The following is a 16,321-nucleotide window of genomic DNA, read 5'->3' as shown; positions in this document are numbered from 1 at the left end:
GTCTCAGTGATTTTTTAAATTAAACTTTCAGGCATCTAATTCCTCTGAGAAGCTGTGCCTCCAGCCAGCTTGACTGATATTTATTTTAAAGCTTTAAAATTATTCCAAAAGGTTGGGGTCTCCTTGGGCAGATATAACGGGCCTGGAAAACCAAGCTCTTAGAAAATTCAATTTTTAAATACTTGATATTCTATAAAGTGAATGGAATTGAGTTTATTCCTTTCTTTTGAAGCATAATGTAAAATATTTCTTCAAGTTGATGTGTCATTTAGCCTAATTTGATAACCTGCAGCAGGGCCTGTGTGCCTGAGAGCTCATTCTCATTTTTAGCTGTATGAGCTGGTCTATTTTACAACTTCATTTCTCCCTTCAGAACTTGCTTCTTGGCTAATTAGAGACCCTGGTGCACCCTCGTTAAATCTCTCAGGAGTGTTTCTCCCTGAGGAAGTCCTGAGGCCACAGAACGGAATTCTGCTTTATAACAGACACATGATTTGATTAAGAGAATTCACTCTATACCAGCCACATGCAAACGTTTGTAAATGTATTGATATGAATATCACATTTTTAAACATTGACGTGCTGGGTTTAGAAAGCCAGCATTAATGACTTTTAAAGATCTTTTTAGATGGTATTTTCTATTGAGTCTAAATCATCAGACCAGGCAATGAGAAATCCAGACACCTGCTCTGCTTTTAGCAATGGAGTCTCAGCATGAGTCAGGATTTAGCCCCTGGTAATTAATTAGTCTCAGTATTAATAACAGCTGCTATTGAGAAACTTCCCTTTGTTTACTATTTCAGCAAATCCACCTGATGATTTTTTTGGTCTTTGAATAATCTGTGCATGAGACAACAGGTTATGTCTGGGTGATTTTGTTGCTGCTTCACCCTTTTATAACTTGACATTCCTGTCTGTTTATTAGTAAGCATGAAACGTAAAGTTCCTAATTCCCACCTACTTCCTTGGTGTAATCCTGCCACAAAAAACCAGGAGCACAAGAGGACCCCTGCCACAACTCTTCCAGAGCCCACCACTGGGAAGTCACTACAAAACCAATGGGATTCAGCTCTTCCCTGACCGATCCTGTGCTGGCCTCCCTCTCCTTCCTCTAAGGAAGGCAATCCAGCAGTGCAGGAACAAGGGAAGCAGCACGTGGATATCTGGGACAACGGGACGTCAGAGCTGCACCTTGGAGACAGCGCTGCAGCCAGGCTCTGTCTGGGGCTGGGCGAGGAGCACGTCCTGCTCGTCACAACCTCTCTGCAGTAATTGTTTCTAGAATGCAGAAACAGCCAACAAGTTCTCCGAGAGCTGAAGCTCTAACCCCACTCTATTTTCAAATGAGAAACACATCCATGGAGCATTTATTACAAAACAGCATTTGATCATTGCTGACCAAATGACTCGGCTGGTTTACATCTTGAGAAAAATTCATTTGAATCTTCATTGGAATTAAGCAACTTAAACACTGCTCACCTATTTCCATGTGCTCAACTGCCCCTTTCTCATCATTCAACTTGAACTGAACAACCCCAAGTAAATAAAAAAATAATAATAAAATGCTACAGAGTCCTATCTCAGGTATGAGATATCCTACCAGGTATATCAAGTATCTGCAGGTATAACAGTAGAATTTAATATGGTCAAAGTTCTTCATAAATATTTACAAAGTCCTTCATAAATATTTATGTATAAAAGTTCTTCAGAATCCAGTATTTCCAGACTTATTCTGTCCAATAAAATATGTTACCAGTCACCAGAACTGGATGATGGAAGTTCTTAGAGGGTATTGAATTCCTTCAGGGTGGTGAAAGTCTCCTTTGACTTGCAGTACTGCTTGGCAAACGTGGCCACTCTCTGGAGAGCTTCTGCCAGCCCTTCTCCTGTGATGGCACAGCAGGGCTGCACATACCAGTTCCTGTCACTGCAGTACTTTTTCATCTTCAACCTCCTGGTGATCTCCTCAGCGTTCAGAGCTCCAGGCAAATCCTGCTTGTTTGCCAGCACGACCACCGGGATGTTTTTTATGGATTCATTCTTTAAAATGAGTTCAAATTCTCTCCTGGATTCCTCCAGCCGGCGCTTGTCAGAGCTGTCCACCACGTACAGCAGCCCGTCGGTGTCTTCCAGGAAATTGCTCCAGAGCTCTCTCATTTTCTTCTGTCCTCCAACATCCCAAAATGTCAGTGTAAAATCCTTCCCTGCTTCAATCATATCCACATTAAAGCCAATTGTTGGCATTGTTAGAAAAGCATCTTTATACCTGAACTTGTAGAGCAGCGTGGATTTCCCCGCAGAATCCAGCCCTAGCATCAGGATACTGGCCCGCTTCACTCGGGAGGGTTTGGCGTTCAGGAGGCCCATTTATCCCGGGGAGTTCTCTATTCCAGCCTCAGGCTGGGATATTCCCCCTCTTCCGTGGGGCCGATTTGGGTCACTGCCTTTCCCCCTCCTGAGGTGAAGCACAAGAGAGGGAGAAGAGGCAGCTCTGAAGCAGTCAAACCTCTGTCCAAACACGCTGCTTTTATCGACTTGATAAGGAGCCAGGAGGCTTCGGAAGGTGCAGAGCTCCGTGCCAAGCCTGTGGGTGGGACGGGCATGAGTAACACCGGCCCCAGTGGCACAGGCACAAAGGTTACAGGCTGCCAGCATGTTTGAACAGCCACGGTCCCAGCGCCCGCAGCCTGATCCATGCACTCCCTGATCCGGCCAGGGAAACAGCTGCCCTGTCTCAGGGAGAATCTCCCTGTGCCTCCACAGCCCTCTGGGAAAACAATGGGATAGGAACATGAGTGGTGAGGAGGGGAGATTTAAGGTTTGTCCATGCTTAGCAAGCCACACAGTGACCAGGTAGCTGATTTATCGGTGCATCTCATCTCCCAGCAAACTGGTCTCAAGGGGTCTCTAATGTGAGTTCCAGGCTCATGGACTCGATCAAAGCCTGAGAGATCCACTAAAACTGGGCTTTGCTCTAAGCAGCTGCCTCAGTGACTCCTCCTGCCAGAGCTGTCAACTGGGGAGTTTGTTTGTGTTGTTTGTGAACGAGTTTAACTGCACCTTGTAAGGTGGAGACTAAATGCAGAGCTTATGGGCTGGTCATCACTGAGGTTCCGCTGCCTCCAATTAAAAATTCCTGTTACCTTCCTTTTGCTCTACTCTGTGCTCGCCCAATGAAGATTTCCTTCAGGAAAGGGACAAGAACCAAGGAAATAACTGAGTCTTGATAATTTTTTTTGCCACCATTCCAAGTAGCAGAATAAAACAAGAGGAGATAGAAAATTTAGTCAGCTATTAATGAATTTCTATTGACTTTCTATTGTTCTGGTAGTGGGTGCACATTGGGCTGCTCTGACACATCTTGAGTACTGCAGGAGTTGCACTTACACCCCGGAAACCATTTCTCTTTGCTTCAGAAAGTCCAGAATCAGCAAAAAGATGTAAAGGTCTTGTGGTCAAAAAAAGCTGCTGACTGATAGGACAATCATTTCGATAATTACGACACTGGTTGCGTAAAATCCACCTCAGCCCTGACAAACGAGTTATAATCTGGTTTCTCTTGAAGCTAAAAGGGTTAGACCAGGACTAATTGGGGGCAACAAGAGATGACAGTGACGTACTCACTGCTGTACATTTTTCATAGTTAATAACACCGATGGATTATGTGTAGGGTTTTTTCAGAAGCCGGTCTTGATGTATTAAACCAGGGAAGAAAGCATTTGCATTTCTTTATAAATAAATGGACATGAATGAATGGAAAGATGGGGAGGCAGCAAACTGTAAAACCAGTGTTAAAACATCAAATGGATCACAATTCCCTGATGCAATTCCAATAAAATATGGGTATCTTGAGCAAGGCAGGGATGGCTGGTCTGTCCTCAGCTGATTTGAAGATCACTCAGAGTTCTTTGCTCTGTGTTTGCTCCACCTGTACTGGGTGTTTATGGTCACAAGTGCTTTTTCCTCCATCAGCCGTCACTTCAAACAGGGATCAAGCAGAGCCTGACTTTTTACGAGGTAAATCATGCGCTGGCCCGGCCAGGCCATCTGGGCCTCTGCAGGTGCTGGGGTTTGGCAGCTTCTGCCTGTGCCGGAATCCAGAGCGAGATCTTGTGATCCAGAGCTGCTTCCAGTAAGGCTTCCCCTGAGTTGCTCCGGAGATCAAACCACAGGAAAGAGCACAGGATGGCCCCTTCTGCCGTCTGGTTCTGACCCCACACTGCACCTGAGCACTGGGAAGGAACCTCCACCTTTGCTTTGTCCAAAGGTGTGTTTGCTCTGCCAGGCTGCGACTGTCTCGTCTGTGTTGAGTTTGCCTTTTAGTTCACCTGCAAACCCCAGAGTAATAAACCGGGACAGTTGATTTAGCACCCACTAATCTAAGCTCCAGCTCTGCACAGTAACCCCTTTGTAAACTGGGCAGCTTCACGTAAACCGTGCGCATTCCCAAGTTGTCCAGGCGGGACATTCCAGCGCGTGCTTGATTGATTACCGGGCGTGATGGATGTTACTACTCAAGGCAGTGAATCCTCACCGGAGGCACTTCCAGCGGCCGGGACAGGAAGGACAAGGAGCTCCGCTCTCTCTTCGCGGCCTTTGCCCTCGATCGCTGCCGGAGGGAAGCCGGAGGAGCGGGGGCCGCTCGCTGCGGGGGCTCGGGGAGACGGCAGAGGAGGAGGCTCCTTCCCTCGGCCCGGCCCGGAGCGCCCCGACAGGTAACGGGGATGGGGATGGAGATGGAGATGATGGAGATGGGGATGAGAAAAGGGAGCGGGGAGGCGGCCCTCGGGCACCTCAGGGTGGGGTGAGATGGATGCGGGGGGTACCGCGGGTGTGAGCGAGCCCCGAGCGCTGCTCCGGGGCTTGATTTGACAGAAAGCAGAGAAATGGCTTGAAGTGGGTCCCTGGACTGGGCAGAGGGCGGCACATCCCCTCGCAGCCATCTCTTCCTGCTCGGCCGGGACCTCGCGGGTGATCCCCGCGCTGGGAAAAGTGCCTGGGACAGAGAACAGGGATGGCTTGGGCAGGCGGGAGTGAGAGCAAGGCGTTGGTAAAGGTCCTTTAAATGAAAAGCTTAAAGTTTTGTTACATTAGAGCATCGTATCCCGGGATCTTGCAAAATTGCCTCTAGTTTCGATTGGTTTTAAGTTTGAAAACGTTGAATCACTGGCTGGTTTGGGCTGGAAGGACGTTAAATAGTATCTCGTTCCCTTCCTGCCATGTGCAGGGACACCTTCCATAGACCAGGCTGCTCCAGGCCCCGTCCAACCCAGCCTTAAAGCCAAGTTTAAATAACATTTTTCCAAATTATTTCTGGTGGTAGCTTTAAAAGGGATTCATTTTTCTATACATCTATCATTATGGCATTTTAAAGTCTTTATATTGGAGATTATAGTTAGCAATCTTTAATGAATATGAGAATTTCCCACCGTTTTCCTGCCAATCACGTCCCCATGCCATAATTCCCTACCTGTGTGGGAGATGGATCTAAAATCCCTGTGGAGCATTCTGAGCCTGTGTTGCCTCATATTTGCTTCAAAGTTCACCAGTTTCAGCTGTTGGCACAACCTCAGCTTGGAGGAAAATGAAAGGAATGCCCTGGAAGGAGCAGTTCCTGCTGCAGTTGCCGTCCACAACTGGAAGGGAAAAGCTGCCAGCAAAAAGTCTGGAAGTGCTGGAGGAGCTGGAAGGGCTGCGCCTGCACCATGACTGAGCAGAAGCGCTCAGACCTCGCTGCTTCAGCCCCCTCACTTTGGCTTAAGCATAGGAGAAGGTGGGGATTTATTTCCCTGTGTGGTTGCTGTTTCCCCCGGATGTGCTGTTTTCTCGCTGTGTTTGAAGGGGTTAATCCTGGCTCTGCCCTGCCTGCCGATGTGCAGCACTTCCATAAGGATCCAGCACCCTTAAGGCTGTGTTTTGCATAGTGGGGGTAAAGAACCTGAACTGATGTTTATTTTCCCAGATTTTTCATTATGTAGCAGATGAGGAATTGTCTCAAATTTTATTGCTCGGAATGTCGTGAAATTGGGCTTTTCTGCCTGCAAAGAATCTAAACATTTATAATATTTTTTCCCATTAGGCAGCCAAGAACTGATCAAACTGAACAGTTTTCAGCGATATGCTTTTAAGTTGATCATCAAAATAAATGTTATTGATCTGAACTCAATTAATAAGCATTGATATATAACACATTTTCTTCCTGTGTGTATTTTCCTACTGTCCACTGAAAGTCAGGTTGATGCATAAAAAGAGAAAATTCCTATTAGTTAATCACTGATTTTGAGAGGAATCAGTCCAAAATTCTTCAATTTAAATACTTATTTATATAAAATTGCTTTAATCCATTTTAAAGCCATCATTAGTGAAATGTTCTCCAAATTCTTCCTTTAAAGGATGATTAATTTCAAATCAGATCCTACACAGAAACACGAGGCAGGTGGGCAAATCAAATTCCCTTGGATTCCTGAGTGCTGTGCTGGGGGTTGGATTTATTTCTCAAATATAAAACATTTATGAGTCCTGTGGTGATATTTTTGAAGATAAAGAGTAACTAATTGTGCTGTGAAATTGAACCTTCCATCATCCCAACTGTGTCTTTGTGTGTACTTGTGCAGGATAAATATTATTACTGCAAACATCAGAAACCATTTGGAATTCCCACAGTTAAGCACTGGAATTATTTTGGCTTAAAGATGTCTAAAATATACAATAGAGCATATGCAGTTTTAGGGAAATACAGTGAAGGCAAACACTGGAGGGGACAGGACTGGGGGTCTGGTTTTAACTGGGTTTTGTGAAGATTTATCCATTGGAATCTCTACTCCTAACCCTGCAGCAGCAGCTTCAGCACGGATTCCACAGGAGCTTGGAAGGACCTGCTCTGGAGCTTGAGCTGCAGGCCGAGCTGTGTGCCTCAAATCCAAAAATGTCCTGGCTAAAGGTAAAAATGGTCATGATTTTGGTCAAAAACGGCTTTATTACATCACTTGATTTAAGGAAGTTGATTTTTACCTTCCCTCCCCTCCCCAAGCAGCTGCTCAAGCCTTGAATGAGGATAAAATCCTTGCTTGTACTTCTACTTTCTTGTCCCATTTGCTCCAGCTCATGCAAATCAGTCGGACTTCCTGTCCTTCACAGAAGTAACAAATTTTTGAGGCCTCTGAGCATCCATTTGCCAAGCATTTGTTGGATTTGGTGCACGGTGTTCTGTCCTCGGGGTGGAATTGAGTCAGAGGCGTTGTGCTGAGATCCCTGGGATCACAGCCCTTGGAGTGGGATCCTGGGTGGAGATCAGCTCCCTGCAGGGGAGATTGCCAAGGTGAAAGCCACGAGGTTTCAATGCAAACCCTGCTCGGCAGTGGCTCCATGTCCTGCCGTGATGTGTGGGATGAGGGGTGTGACAGGATCAGGAGTGCTTGGATTGGCTGATAACACAGGTAATTCCAGCTGGCACTTCAGACAACACAAGGAAAAGGTAATATTTGAACAACAGCACTCTGAATGCCACTTTCCCCTTTCTTTTTCAGCAAGGAAAATGCTCCAGGACTCTGAGGGGCACCAATAGATCCCAACCATGACACTGGTTCCAGTCAAAGCCTTGTACATGAGACCCTTGAAGTGGATTTTTCTGTTCCTGATGGTGTTTTCCCTGATAACCATGTGGTACACAACCTTCTCCTTCAACACTGGCCCGGAGAACATGGACCTGCTGCACTTCTACGAGTACGAGCCCGTGTACCGGCCACAGCGCCTCTTCACGCTGCGCGAGCACCTCAACTGCGCCGACATCAACCCCTTCCTGGTCATCCTGCTGGCTTCCAGCCCCAGGGACGTGAAGGCCAGGCAGGCCATCAGGATCATGTGGGGCTCCCGGGATTCCTGGTGGGGCCAGCGCGTCCTGACCCTGTTCCTGCTGGGGCAGGACACGCACAGGGAGGACAAGGCGGCGGCGCTGTCGGTGGAGGACGAGAGCATCCTCTACGGGGACATCATCCGCCAGGATTTCATGGACACCTACGAAAACCTCACCCTGAAGACCATCATGGCATTCCAGTGGTTCTCCGAGTTCTGCTCCAGCGCCAGGTTCTTCATGCAGACCGATGCCGATGTCTTCATCAACACTCCCAACCTGGTGAAATTCCTGCTGCAGCTGAATTCCTCGGAGAACGTTTTCACTGGGTATCCCTTCATCGATAACTTCGCCATCCGAGGCTTTGACAAAAAAAGATACATCTCCTATGAGGAATATCCCTTCAAGCTGTATCCTCCCTACTGCAGCGGGTTGGGATACATACTGGATGGGAAACTGGCTCTGAGGGCTTATGAGCTGATGAGCCACATCAAACCTCTGAAATTTGAGGATGTTTATGTGGGAATTTGCTTAAACATACTCAAAGTCAACGTCACTATTCCAGAAGATACAGAACAATTCTTTCTCTATAAAATCCAATTTGATACCTGTAAGTACAGACATTTAACTGCAGCTCATGACCTTACACCAAGTGAACTGATCCAGGTTTGGCAGGATTTGTCAGCCAACACTTCAGAAACTTGCCTTTGATTCTGGGTTCATTTAGAAACTTAAATTTGGTGTAAGAGTGGGTTCTAGAGATGACATTGACTGCTAGGGCAGCGTTTCTCCAGGGCATCCCAATGCTGTTAAATAAAAATAGCAGGGATTCACAGAGCACTTTTCCATGTGTGTATCCCACACCCAGAGGGTACTTTGGAATGCTCTGTCCCGTCTGCCTCTGCTGCCTTTCCCTGTGCACGGAACAACCCTGGGATTTCTCCCTGAATCTTCTGGAATGTACGGAGTGTCACTGAGGAAAGATGTTTCTGCCAAGAAACCAGCTTTGAGGATGCTTCCCAAATTCCTGCCTGGATTGTTTTTATTGTTTTATTGCCACTCTCCATTATTTGTTCTCTGCCCAGTACAAAATTAACCCAACCTCTTTTTTTCTACGTAACCCTCCCGAGAGTGTCACACCTTGGTGTTTGAATGTGTCACCTCCACAGCGCTTCCAGGAGTGTTCCCAGCCCGGGGATCCTGGGGGATCTGCAGGAGCTGATGAGAAATGCCGGGAATGTGGTGCACTGTGTCTCTGTCCATATGAAATGGAAGGGCTTTGGTGTCTCTGCTGTGTTCCCAGACCAGGGAGATGCAGTGGAGCTCATGAGCAGTTTGGACATCCCAAAAACATTGGGATAATCAACCCCCCCACACCTGTGTGGGTGATGCATCCCAGGAGTTTTGGAACCCTGCAGGGCAGATGAAAAACCATTTCTGTTGTGATTTATATCTGCCTCCAAATGAGTTTTTTTGTTCCAATTTTAAAATGCAAAAAAGGAAGAAATTCCCCCTTTAATACTTTCAAGAAGACCAACTCTGCCCTGTGTGTAAAGACCGGTTTTTAATCACTTTATTCATATCAGCAAGGCCCAGTTTTCAGTAGTTTACACTTCTAATGGACAACGATACAGAATTTGCAATTGCATGAACATAATTAACCTGGACACATCCACTACACGGGGGAGAGACTACGGAGACATCCTGGCCACGCTCCCAGGGATTCCTGCTTGGCTGGCACGATCCCACAGCCCCATTGTCTCTTAGAGACAAAGCACGAGGGCTGCCCAGACCTCCAGGAGCACGGCTGAGGTGTCCCCAGTGCCTCCAGCACGCTGGGCTTCATGGGCAGTGCTGGGTGTTGCTCTGCTCAACAACTGCACGCAGGGTTTGGGTGGAATTCGGGGATGGGGTTGTGTTTTTTAGGGATAAAAGGTCTTGGGGACAACACTCTCCAGACAAGGATTTTCAGATGTCAGTGTTCTAAGGATGGATGGTAAGGAGGTCAAAGCTTTTAAAAAATAAAGGCTTTTTTTTTTTTTTTTTTGGAAAATACAGTATTGCATAACTGAGGGAACAATGCTCTTGTATTCCTAGATCCAGGTAAAATTCCAGCTGTGCCGTGGGTTTAGGAGCTGGGATTTGATTGTTCTCTGAGCAGATCCTGGGAGAACTGCCTTGTTCTGTGATTGTTTACACATCTTAAACCCCAAACCCCTCAGTCTTTCTCTGAGCCTGCCATGTGAAATGCTTAGAAATAAATTATTTGCCACAAGAACACTGATCCTACAGCACAGTTTGTATTGCTTTTTCCAAAAAAAGAATGGAATTATGACTCTGCTGCCTTCAGAAAACGGATAAAGCAGAGAGTGCTCGGGGTGAGGGAGGAATGAGAGTCATGGGGAGGTGAGGATGGCCAGAAATTCTCCTGTCACCTGCAGGAATTTGGGGGTTTGTGCCCCAAATACTGACACTCTCACAGGTTACAAGGCTTGGGTTTACACACAGTGATCTCTTTGTGCCACCTGAAATTAACTGTCACCTACAGTGACAGCAACATTGGAAAAAGATCCATCCTGCTCCTGGTTTTCCTAAAAACCCCTCATTTCCAAATCTGGTTTGTATTTGATTCTGTCGTTATTATTGCTTAAAAGGCTGTAAAATTCCTAACGGAGCTCCTGTTTCTGCTCAAAGCCACTCTCAGGGAAGTTTTTAGTGTGAGCAGCCAGGCAAAAGGTGAAAAACCTTAAAAGCATGAAATAATCTGGGCATTGAAATTGGGAGGGGGGGGGGGAATTTTATTGCACCTGCCTAGAATATTGTACTAAAAACAAAGTGTGTAAAACATAGGGTAAAAGTTTCCCAAATCAGAAGTTTTCTTTCTCATGCAGCTGTATTAAATCAGAATTCCAAATATTTGTGATTTTGATAGGAAAACTGTGGGGTTTTCTGACCTGAAAAGCCTAATAATAATAATAATAATAATAATAATAATAATTCATTGGGCAAAGGTGTTTGGAAATTGCTGTTGGGTGGGGAGCAAAAGTGGGTTCCAGTGTGAAATTCCCAGTCTGGATGTTATTTCAGAGGAGTCAAAATGCTGCAATGCTTTGTGTGCACTCTGGAACAAACAAATTCCAATAAACCATGCAGGATACGTAGGGGCAGCATTCCCTGTGGTCAGTATAACCGGGATGTTTGGGATATATCCTGAAATTTTGCCTCACATTTATGGATGGTTGGTGACAGAGCAGGCTGGAAAAGGGAGAGGCTGCCTGTGTCCATGGAAGTACTGATCCAAGTCCACAGGCTTCAAAAAAATGCAGGATTGGCCATTAAATATTCAGGGAAAAAAGTGCTGGAGTTCCCTGTTGCTCAGATAATTCCCAGAATCCCAGACTCGTTTGGGTTGGAAGGGACCTTCAAAACCACCTCATTCCAACTTAGGACTGAGCACAGCAGACACAGGAGCTGCCCTAATCCATGAAATCCATGAAGTCTTCCCTCAAGAATTGCCCTCAAACCTCTGTTTGAGGCTTCAGCTGCATCCACCAGGTTTTGCTTACTGGGGCACCCAGATTATCCTCCAGCACTGGACACAGCTGATCCCTGGAATTTTAAGTTACCTAAGGAAAAACCATTTTTATAAAACACCTGCTCCCCTAAAGCCTCGTCCAGTCAGCGTGAAAAATAAAAGCAATGGAACTCCAGCTCATCATTAACTGTACAGATCGCTTTATGCTGGGAGTCCTCAGCTTTAGAAAGGCTGTTTATGAATATCTTGGGCACACCAAGGGCCAGCAGCAGCTCTGGGCTCTGCAGGGGCCAAATTCCAGCAGAACATTTTCAGCTGTAAACCTGGAATTTTGTACAGGGGCCTAAAATCCTACTTTGGGTGATGAAAGGCTGGTGAGGTGTTTTTTTCTGTGGTATAATCACTTATTAAATGCTTTTCTGTGTAAAACAAGTATCAGCTACATTAGCAATAATCCATATTATTTAAAGCAGGGCTGTCATATATCCTGAGACACAAAATTCCCTTTTTTTTTTGTTTTTTAGGCTGTGGTGTTGGTGTTTCTGCAGCCAACACTGCTCAAGCTGATGCAGCACTTTAATTCTGACTTCTGGAGTCTAAAATCGTCCCGATATTTTAATTTCACCTCTGTGAATGGTTTAACCCTGCGACAACAGCAGCAGCCGGCTGAGTCCTGGGAGCTGAAATCATTTATCCCCGGAGCTGCTGTGGGATTTGGGGGAATGCTGCTGGATCCGTGCTCGGGGCAGGCTCAGGCCACTAGAAGGAGCCACGGTGCCACCAACCCGGCTGTCCCCAGCTCCAAGGGACAGGCTGGGAAAGGCACAGCCCTGCCAGGAATTCTAGGAACGATCAGAGTGCAGAGGAATGAACTCCACGGCAATCCGTGCTCCAGGCTGAGAGAATCATTAAAATCCCCCACGTGAGTGACCTGGGAGCTCGGATATCCCTGGGAACAGCCCGAATTCCCGGAGCGCTGGCTCGGCTGAGAGATTCAAGGTACATTTTGTCATGTTGGACCATACGGAAGATGCTCTTTGGCAGCGACTGCACACATCAGTTCCGTGCCCCGAGGCTCCCGCCGGGGGAACAGATGTCCCCGAGGGGATCCAGGCACAAAACTTCCCTGGATGAGCAGGCAGGAGGAGCTCCCAGCTGTGCCAGCCGCTCCCACCCAAAGGCAGCTCCCTGTTTCTGGAGAGGAGCCCGGGCAGGAGAGCAGCAGGAAGGCCGGAGTGCCGGAGCCCTTCTGCCACAGCCAGCGGGGGATTCCCGGCTCCGGCACCTGGCAACCCTTTCCAGATAGAGGATGGAGCGTTAAGGCAGCGGGAGAACCCTGGATTGGTCAGGTTGCATAAGCAATATGGACATGGATTCATCTTGTCAGCCCCCAGCTGTGTCACGACAGAGTTTGGCACAAATCAGCACGACTGGAAAGTTGTAAATGCCTTGATTGGGATGAAAAAACTTCCAACCTTCCAGCAGGGAGCACAGGTAGGCACTGCACATGGGTGTGGGAGACCACACGGAGCCTCTCACCTCCATCAGTCCTTCCTCTTTAAACCCGAAGCAGCTGAAACTCCTTTTTTTAAAGCAATCAAAGCAAAAATCCCCAGGTTAAGCAGAGATCGTTGGCGTGGATAGCTTTGGCCAGGACAGCGCTGCCGGGGAGAGGCAGCTGAAGGTGCTAAACCAGCTCCTGCTGCAGCTGTAGCCACTTGGAGGTTGAACAGGGCTGACTGGGAGCTGCCTGGAGGGGCTGGGAGTGACAGGGAATGGTCCTGGAATGCTCCAGGCCAGGCTGCAAACCACTTCTGCCCTGCCCTGCCCTGCCGTGTTTGCCTCAATCCTGTGAGCGTGGCTCCCTTCCAGCGTGAGCTGCTCTCCCTCTGCTTTCTCCCGGCTGGGAATTCCTGCCAGCTCATTCTCCTGGCTATCCCAGTGCTGGAGGGACAGCCAGCGAGCCGTGCTCCAGAGGTCATGGATCCCTCAGGAATGCTCAGTGACCTTGGGATGCTCCGTGCAGCCAGGAGCTCTCATCCCAGTGCTGTCGATCTATACTGGGAATTCCCATTTTTCTGGGAATGACCATCATTCCAGCTTCTCCAGAGCCTGTGATGGATGAGTGGGGATGCCCCTGCTACACAGAGCTGTGGGTGGAATTCCCCTTTTCCCAGGGCAGCTGTACCCGGGCTGTGCCCCCCAAAGGAAAGGCACAACGGGAACATCTCCAGCGAAGGAGACAGGGAAGGCAAACTCTACGCACCGAGCTGGAGCACAGCTCCACCACAGCTGCTGTGCCATTCCCAGCCCAGCATCCAGCACTCGCGTGGAATTCACGCCCCAGGGCTGCACTTGGCAGCGCCCTGCCCTCAGGTGCCTTTTCACACAGGACAGAAGCGCTCTGCAATTATTGCCGTTTCCCGGTAGCTGCTCCATGGAGCTGCCGGGCTGCGCTGCACATCCACTGAGTGCAAAGGACTAAGAACGGCAGGAACCTCCCATCCTCGGGGAGAGGAGCACTGCAGGCCGGCTGCCTGCTGCTCCAGAGCATGCTGGACACTTCTCAGGGGCTCTCTCCGGAGCTCAGGATGAGCAGAGGCTGCCACGGGATGCAGGCACATTTTGCACAGCACCGGGAATTCCAATTAAGGGCTGTGATTATCCCCAAACAAATTAAAGGAGGGAAGTTTGTTGAGGGAGAGGTGACCTAGGGACAAAACTGAACAGACAAAGATGGGGATTCCTTCTCGAGCAGGAATTTGTGCTCTTTGATTTTTGCCTTGAGAGACCCTGACCCCCTCAGCACCTCCCCAGCACAGCTCAGCCTCACCCAAAGCCCTGCAGGAGAGTGCTGGTAAATGAGGAATACTGTACTTTCCCAAGGAACAGGCAATGCCAGGGAATCCATCACATCCCTGACCCACCTCCAGACTCAGACACGGGCAGCCTCCATCACCCTGAAGGCTTAAGCAGATTGCCCAGGACCACATTTTGGGGGAGATCCCCAGGATTTTTGTAAGGCAGGATGAGGATAAACGAGCCATCCAAAATCCTGCCTGTCCTGTCCCTCTGCCATGACACAGCTGCTACCAGAGGTGCAGCACGCTCAGCCTGTCCTTATTCCAACTTACAGCATTCACAGATTCCAAAATACAATTAAATACTGAAGGTTAGACCTAAACATACTTTTAAAACCTAGATTTAACACAACCTTTCGTCTCTACAGTGCACTGATGCTGCCTGGCATTTGCATGTCATCCCCAAACCCGGCTCCAGAGGGGTCTGCCCCGGGATTAACACCACAAATCCATCTGCAGTGGTACAAGGAAGTCTTTCACAGGCTTGACTTCCAGCTCTGAGGAACGCCCTGCTTGGATGAGCTTCCCAACAGTCACTCATGGAATTCTTTTTCTCTTGCATCACTTTCCAAGTCCGTGCCACAGAAATAAGGTCAGGGTGATTCTCGGTGAATGACAGACATTCTGCTACCACAACTGAGCTCTCTTCTGATCCAGGATGTTCAGAACTCCCGGGATTTTGCTGAAGTTCACCATTAGTTGGTTTGGATACAATATGGCCTAGAAGAACTGTTTTAGAGTAATGCACAGCCTGAATAAACGTGGTAATTCAGGAGCTCTACCTACTCACATGCTTGGCAGGGTTTATTTCGGGGGGAGGTTAAACAAAGCGAGAGCCAGCAGTGGCAGCAGGCTGAAAGTTGGCTCCTCTTCCTCCTTCAGACCACAAACCCTTCTCCTATCCACCCTGATCACTGCAGGTCACAGAGATGAGGAACATGAGAGCAGCTTCTGAGCAGTGACACCCACGAGGGGAAAGCAGCAGCACCGCCCTGACCCTGCCGTGCCCCCGCGCCCGCCTTGGGCTGGCACACGGGAAGGGAGGAATCAAACCAAAATCTACACAGGGTTCATAAAGAAAAGTGAGAAACGGGAGGTTCCAGTCGGTTCCTAAGGAGCAGCAAGGGCACAGGAGGCAGGGACACGGGGACAAACTGGATTCTTGTTGTCGCTCAGCATGGATTTGTTGTATTGCTCCTTTGTCAAGCCAAGAGCAGAGCCCCGAGGGCTCCGCTCCTCCCGGAGAACCCGAACGGCGTTGTAGAGCTTCCTACTGTGGTTAAAATGTGCGAGTCTGTTCCGAGTCCCGAGCGAGCCCGGGGCTCCCTCACAGCTGTTCCTCTGCTTTGCTGCTATTCCTGAACTTCACCACCATGACTGTGATGTTGTCGGGGCAGCCCCTGTAGAAGGACTGCAGCACGATGCTCTTGGCCCCGAAGTGCGGCTCGTCCAGGCGCTCCTTGATGAACCGCACGGCCTCCTCGTTGCTGAAGGCATCCCACAGCCCATCCGAGGCCAGGATCATGAACTCTGGCTGCAGTTTGTCCAGGTCAAAGCTCAGGATGTCAGGGTCAGGGATCACAACGTTCAGGTTCTTCAGGGGGTAATCGCCCAGCGAGCGCGACATGGCCAGGATGCCCTGCACGCGCCACGAGCCGTTGAAGCTGATGAATCCACCTGGGGAGAAACAGCAACGCTCAAAGCAGCTCTCTGGAACATCAAAGCAGCTCTCTGCTTCCTGCCAGACCCCCCCCAAATTCATCCTGAGGGGTTACAGAGCTCAAAATGCAGGAGGTGCCTTTGGCAGATCTCGGAGTGCTGCGGGGAAGAGCTGGATTGCAACAACTCAATCAGGAGTGGCTCTGCCTTCCCCAGGAGTGGCTCTGCCATCCCCAGAGTGGCTCTGCTTTCCCCAGGAGTGGCTCTGCCTTCCCCAGGAGTGGCTCTGCCTTCCCCAGGAGTGGCTCTGGTTTTCCCTAGGAGTGGCTCTGCTTTCCCCAGGAGTGGCTCTGCTTTCCCCAGGAGTGGCTCTGCCTTCCCCAGGAGTGGCTCTGCTTTTCCCCAGGAGTGGCTCTG

At 48.7% G+C, this 16,321-nt stretch overlaps 3 protein-coding genes across 3 annotated transcripts in view; 1 reads left to right on the top strand and 2 right to left on the bottom strand.

Moving 5' to 3' along the window:
* Window positions 1-273: 273 nt before the first annotated feature.
* Window positions 274-4,921, bottom strand: ARL14 (ADP ribosylation factor like GTPase 14). The gene has a single exon (XM_042041947.1). The coding sequence runs from the start codon at window positions 2,365-2,367 to the stop codon at window positions 1,783-1,785; it is 585 nt and encodes a 194-aa protein (XP_041897881.1). The 5' UTR covers window positions 2,368-4,921; the 3' UTR covers window positions 274-1,782.
* A 587-nt stretch (window positions 4,922-5,508) lies between these two features.
* B3GALNT1 (beta-1,3-N-acetylgalactosaminyltransferase 1 (globoside blood group)) lies at window positions 5,509-9,911 on the top strand. Its single transcript, XM_042041943.1, has 3 exons — window positions 5,509-5,773; window positions 6,836-6,940; window positions 7,527-9,911. Exon 3 carries the CDS (start codon window positions 7,574-7,576, stop codon window positions 8,558-8,560), a length of 987 nt encoding a protein of 328 aa, XP_041897877.1. The 5' UTR covers window positions 5,509-5,773; window positions 6,836-6,940; window positions 7,527-7,573; the 3' UTR covers window positions 8,561-9,911.
* Window positions 9,395-16,321, bottom strand: part of PPM1L (protein phosphatase, Mg2+/Mn2+ dependent 1L) — a 73,810-nt gene continuing 66,883 nt past the window's right edge. Inside the window, exon 4 of the mRNA XM_042041942.1 lies at window positions 9,395-15,922. Coding sequence (XP_041897876.1) covers window positions 15,573-15,922 — 350 coding nt within the window. The 3' untranslated portion in view covers window positions 9,395-15,572. The remainder of the gene's footprint in view (window positions 15,923-16,321) is intronic.

Source organism: Corvus kubaryi, unplaced genomic scaffold (assembly GCF_017639235.1).
Source record: "Corvus kubaryi isolate FWS band 111438036 unplaced genomic scaffold, C.kubaryi_AGA036_p1.0 37397, whole genome shotgun sequence".
NCBI classification, from domain to species: Eukaryota; Metazoa; Chordata; class Aves; order Passeriformes; family Corvidae; genus Corvus; species Corvus kubaryi.
The sequence above is the reverse complement of the archived record's forward strand: the minus strand, read 5'-3'. Positions and strand labels throughout refer to the sequence as shown.

What these genes read in the sequence shown, in the direction of transcription:
- B3GALNT1 (XM_042041943.1), top strand. Translation starts at nt 7,574, where the DNA reads ATGACACTGGTTCCAGTCAAAGCCTTGTACATGAGACCCTTGAAGTGG.
- ARL14 (XM_042041947.1), bottom strand. Translation starts at nt 2,367, where the DNA reads ATGGGCCTCCTGAACGCCAAACCCTCCCGAGTGAAGCGGGCCAGTATC.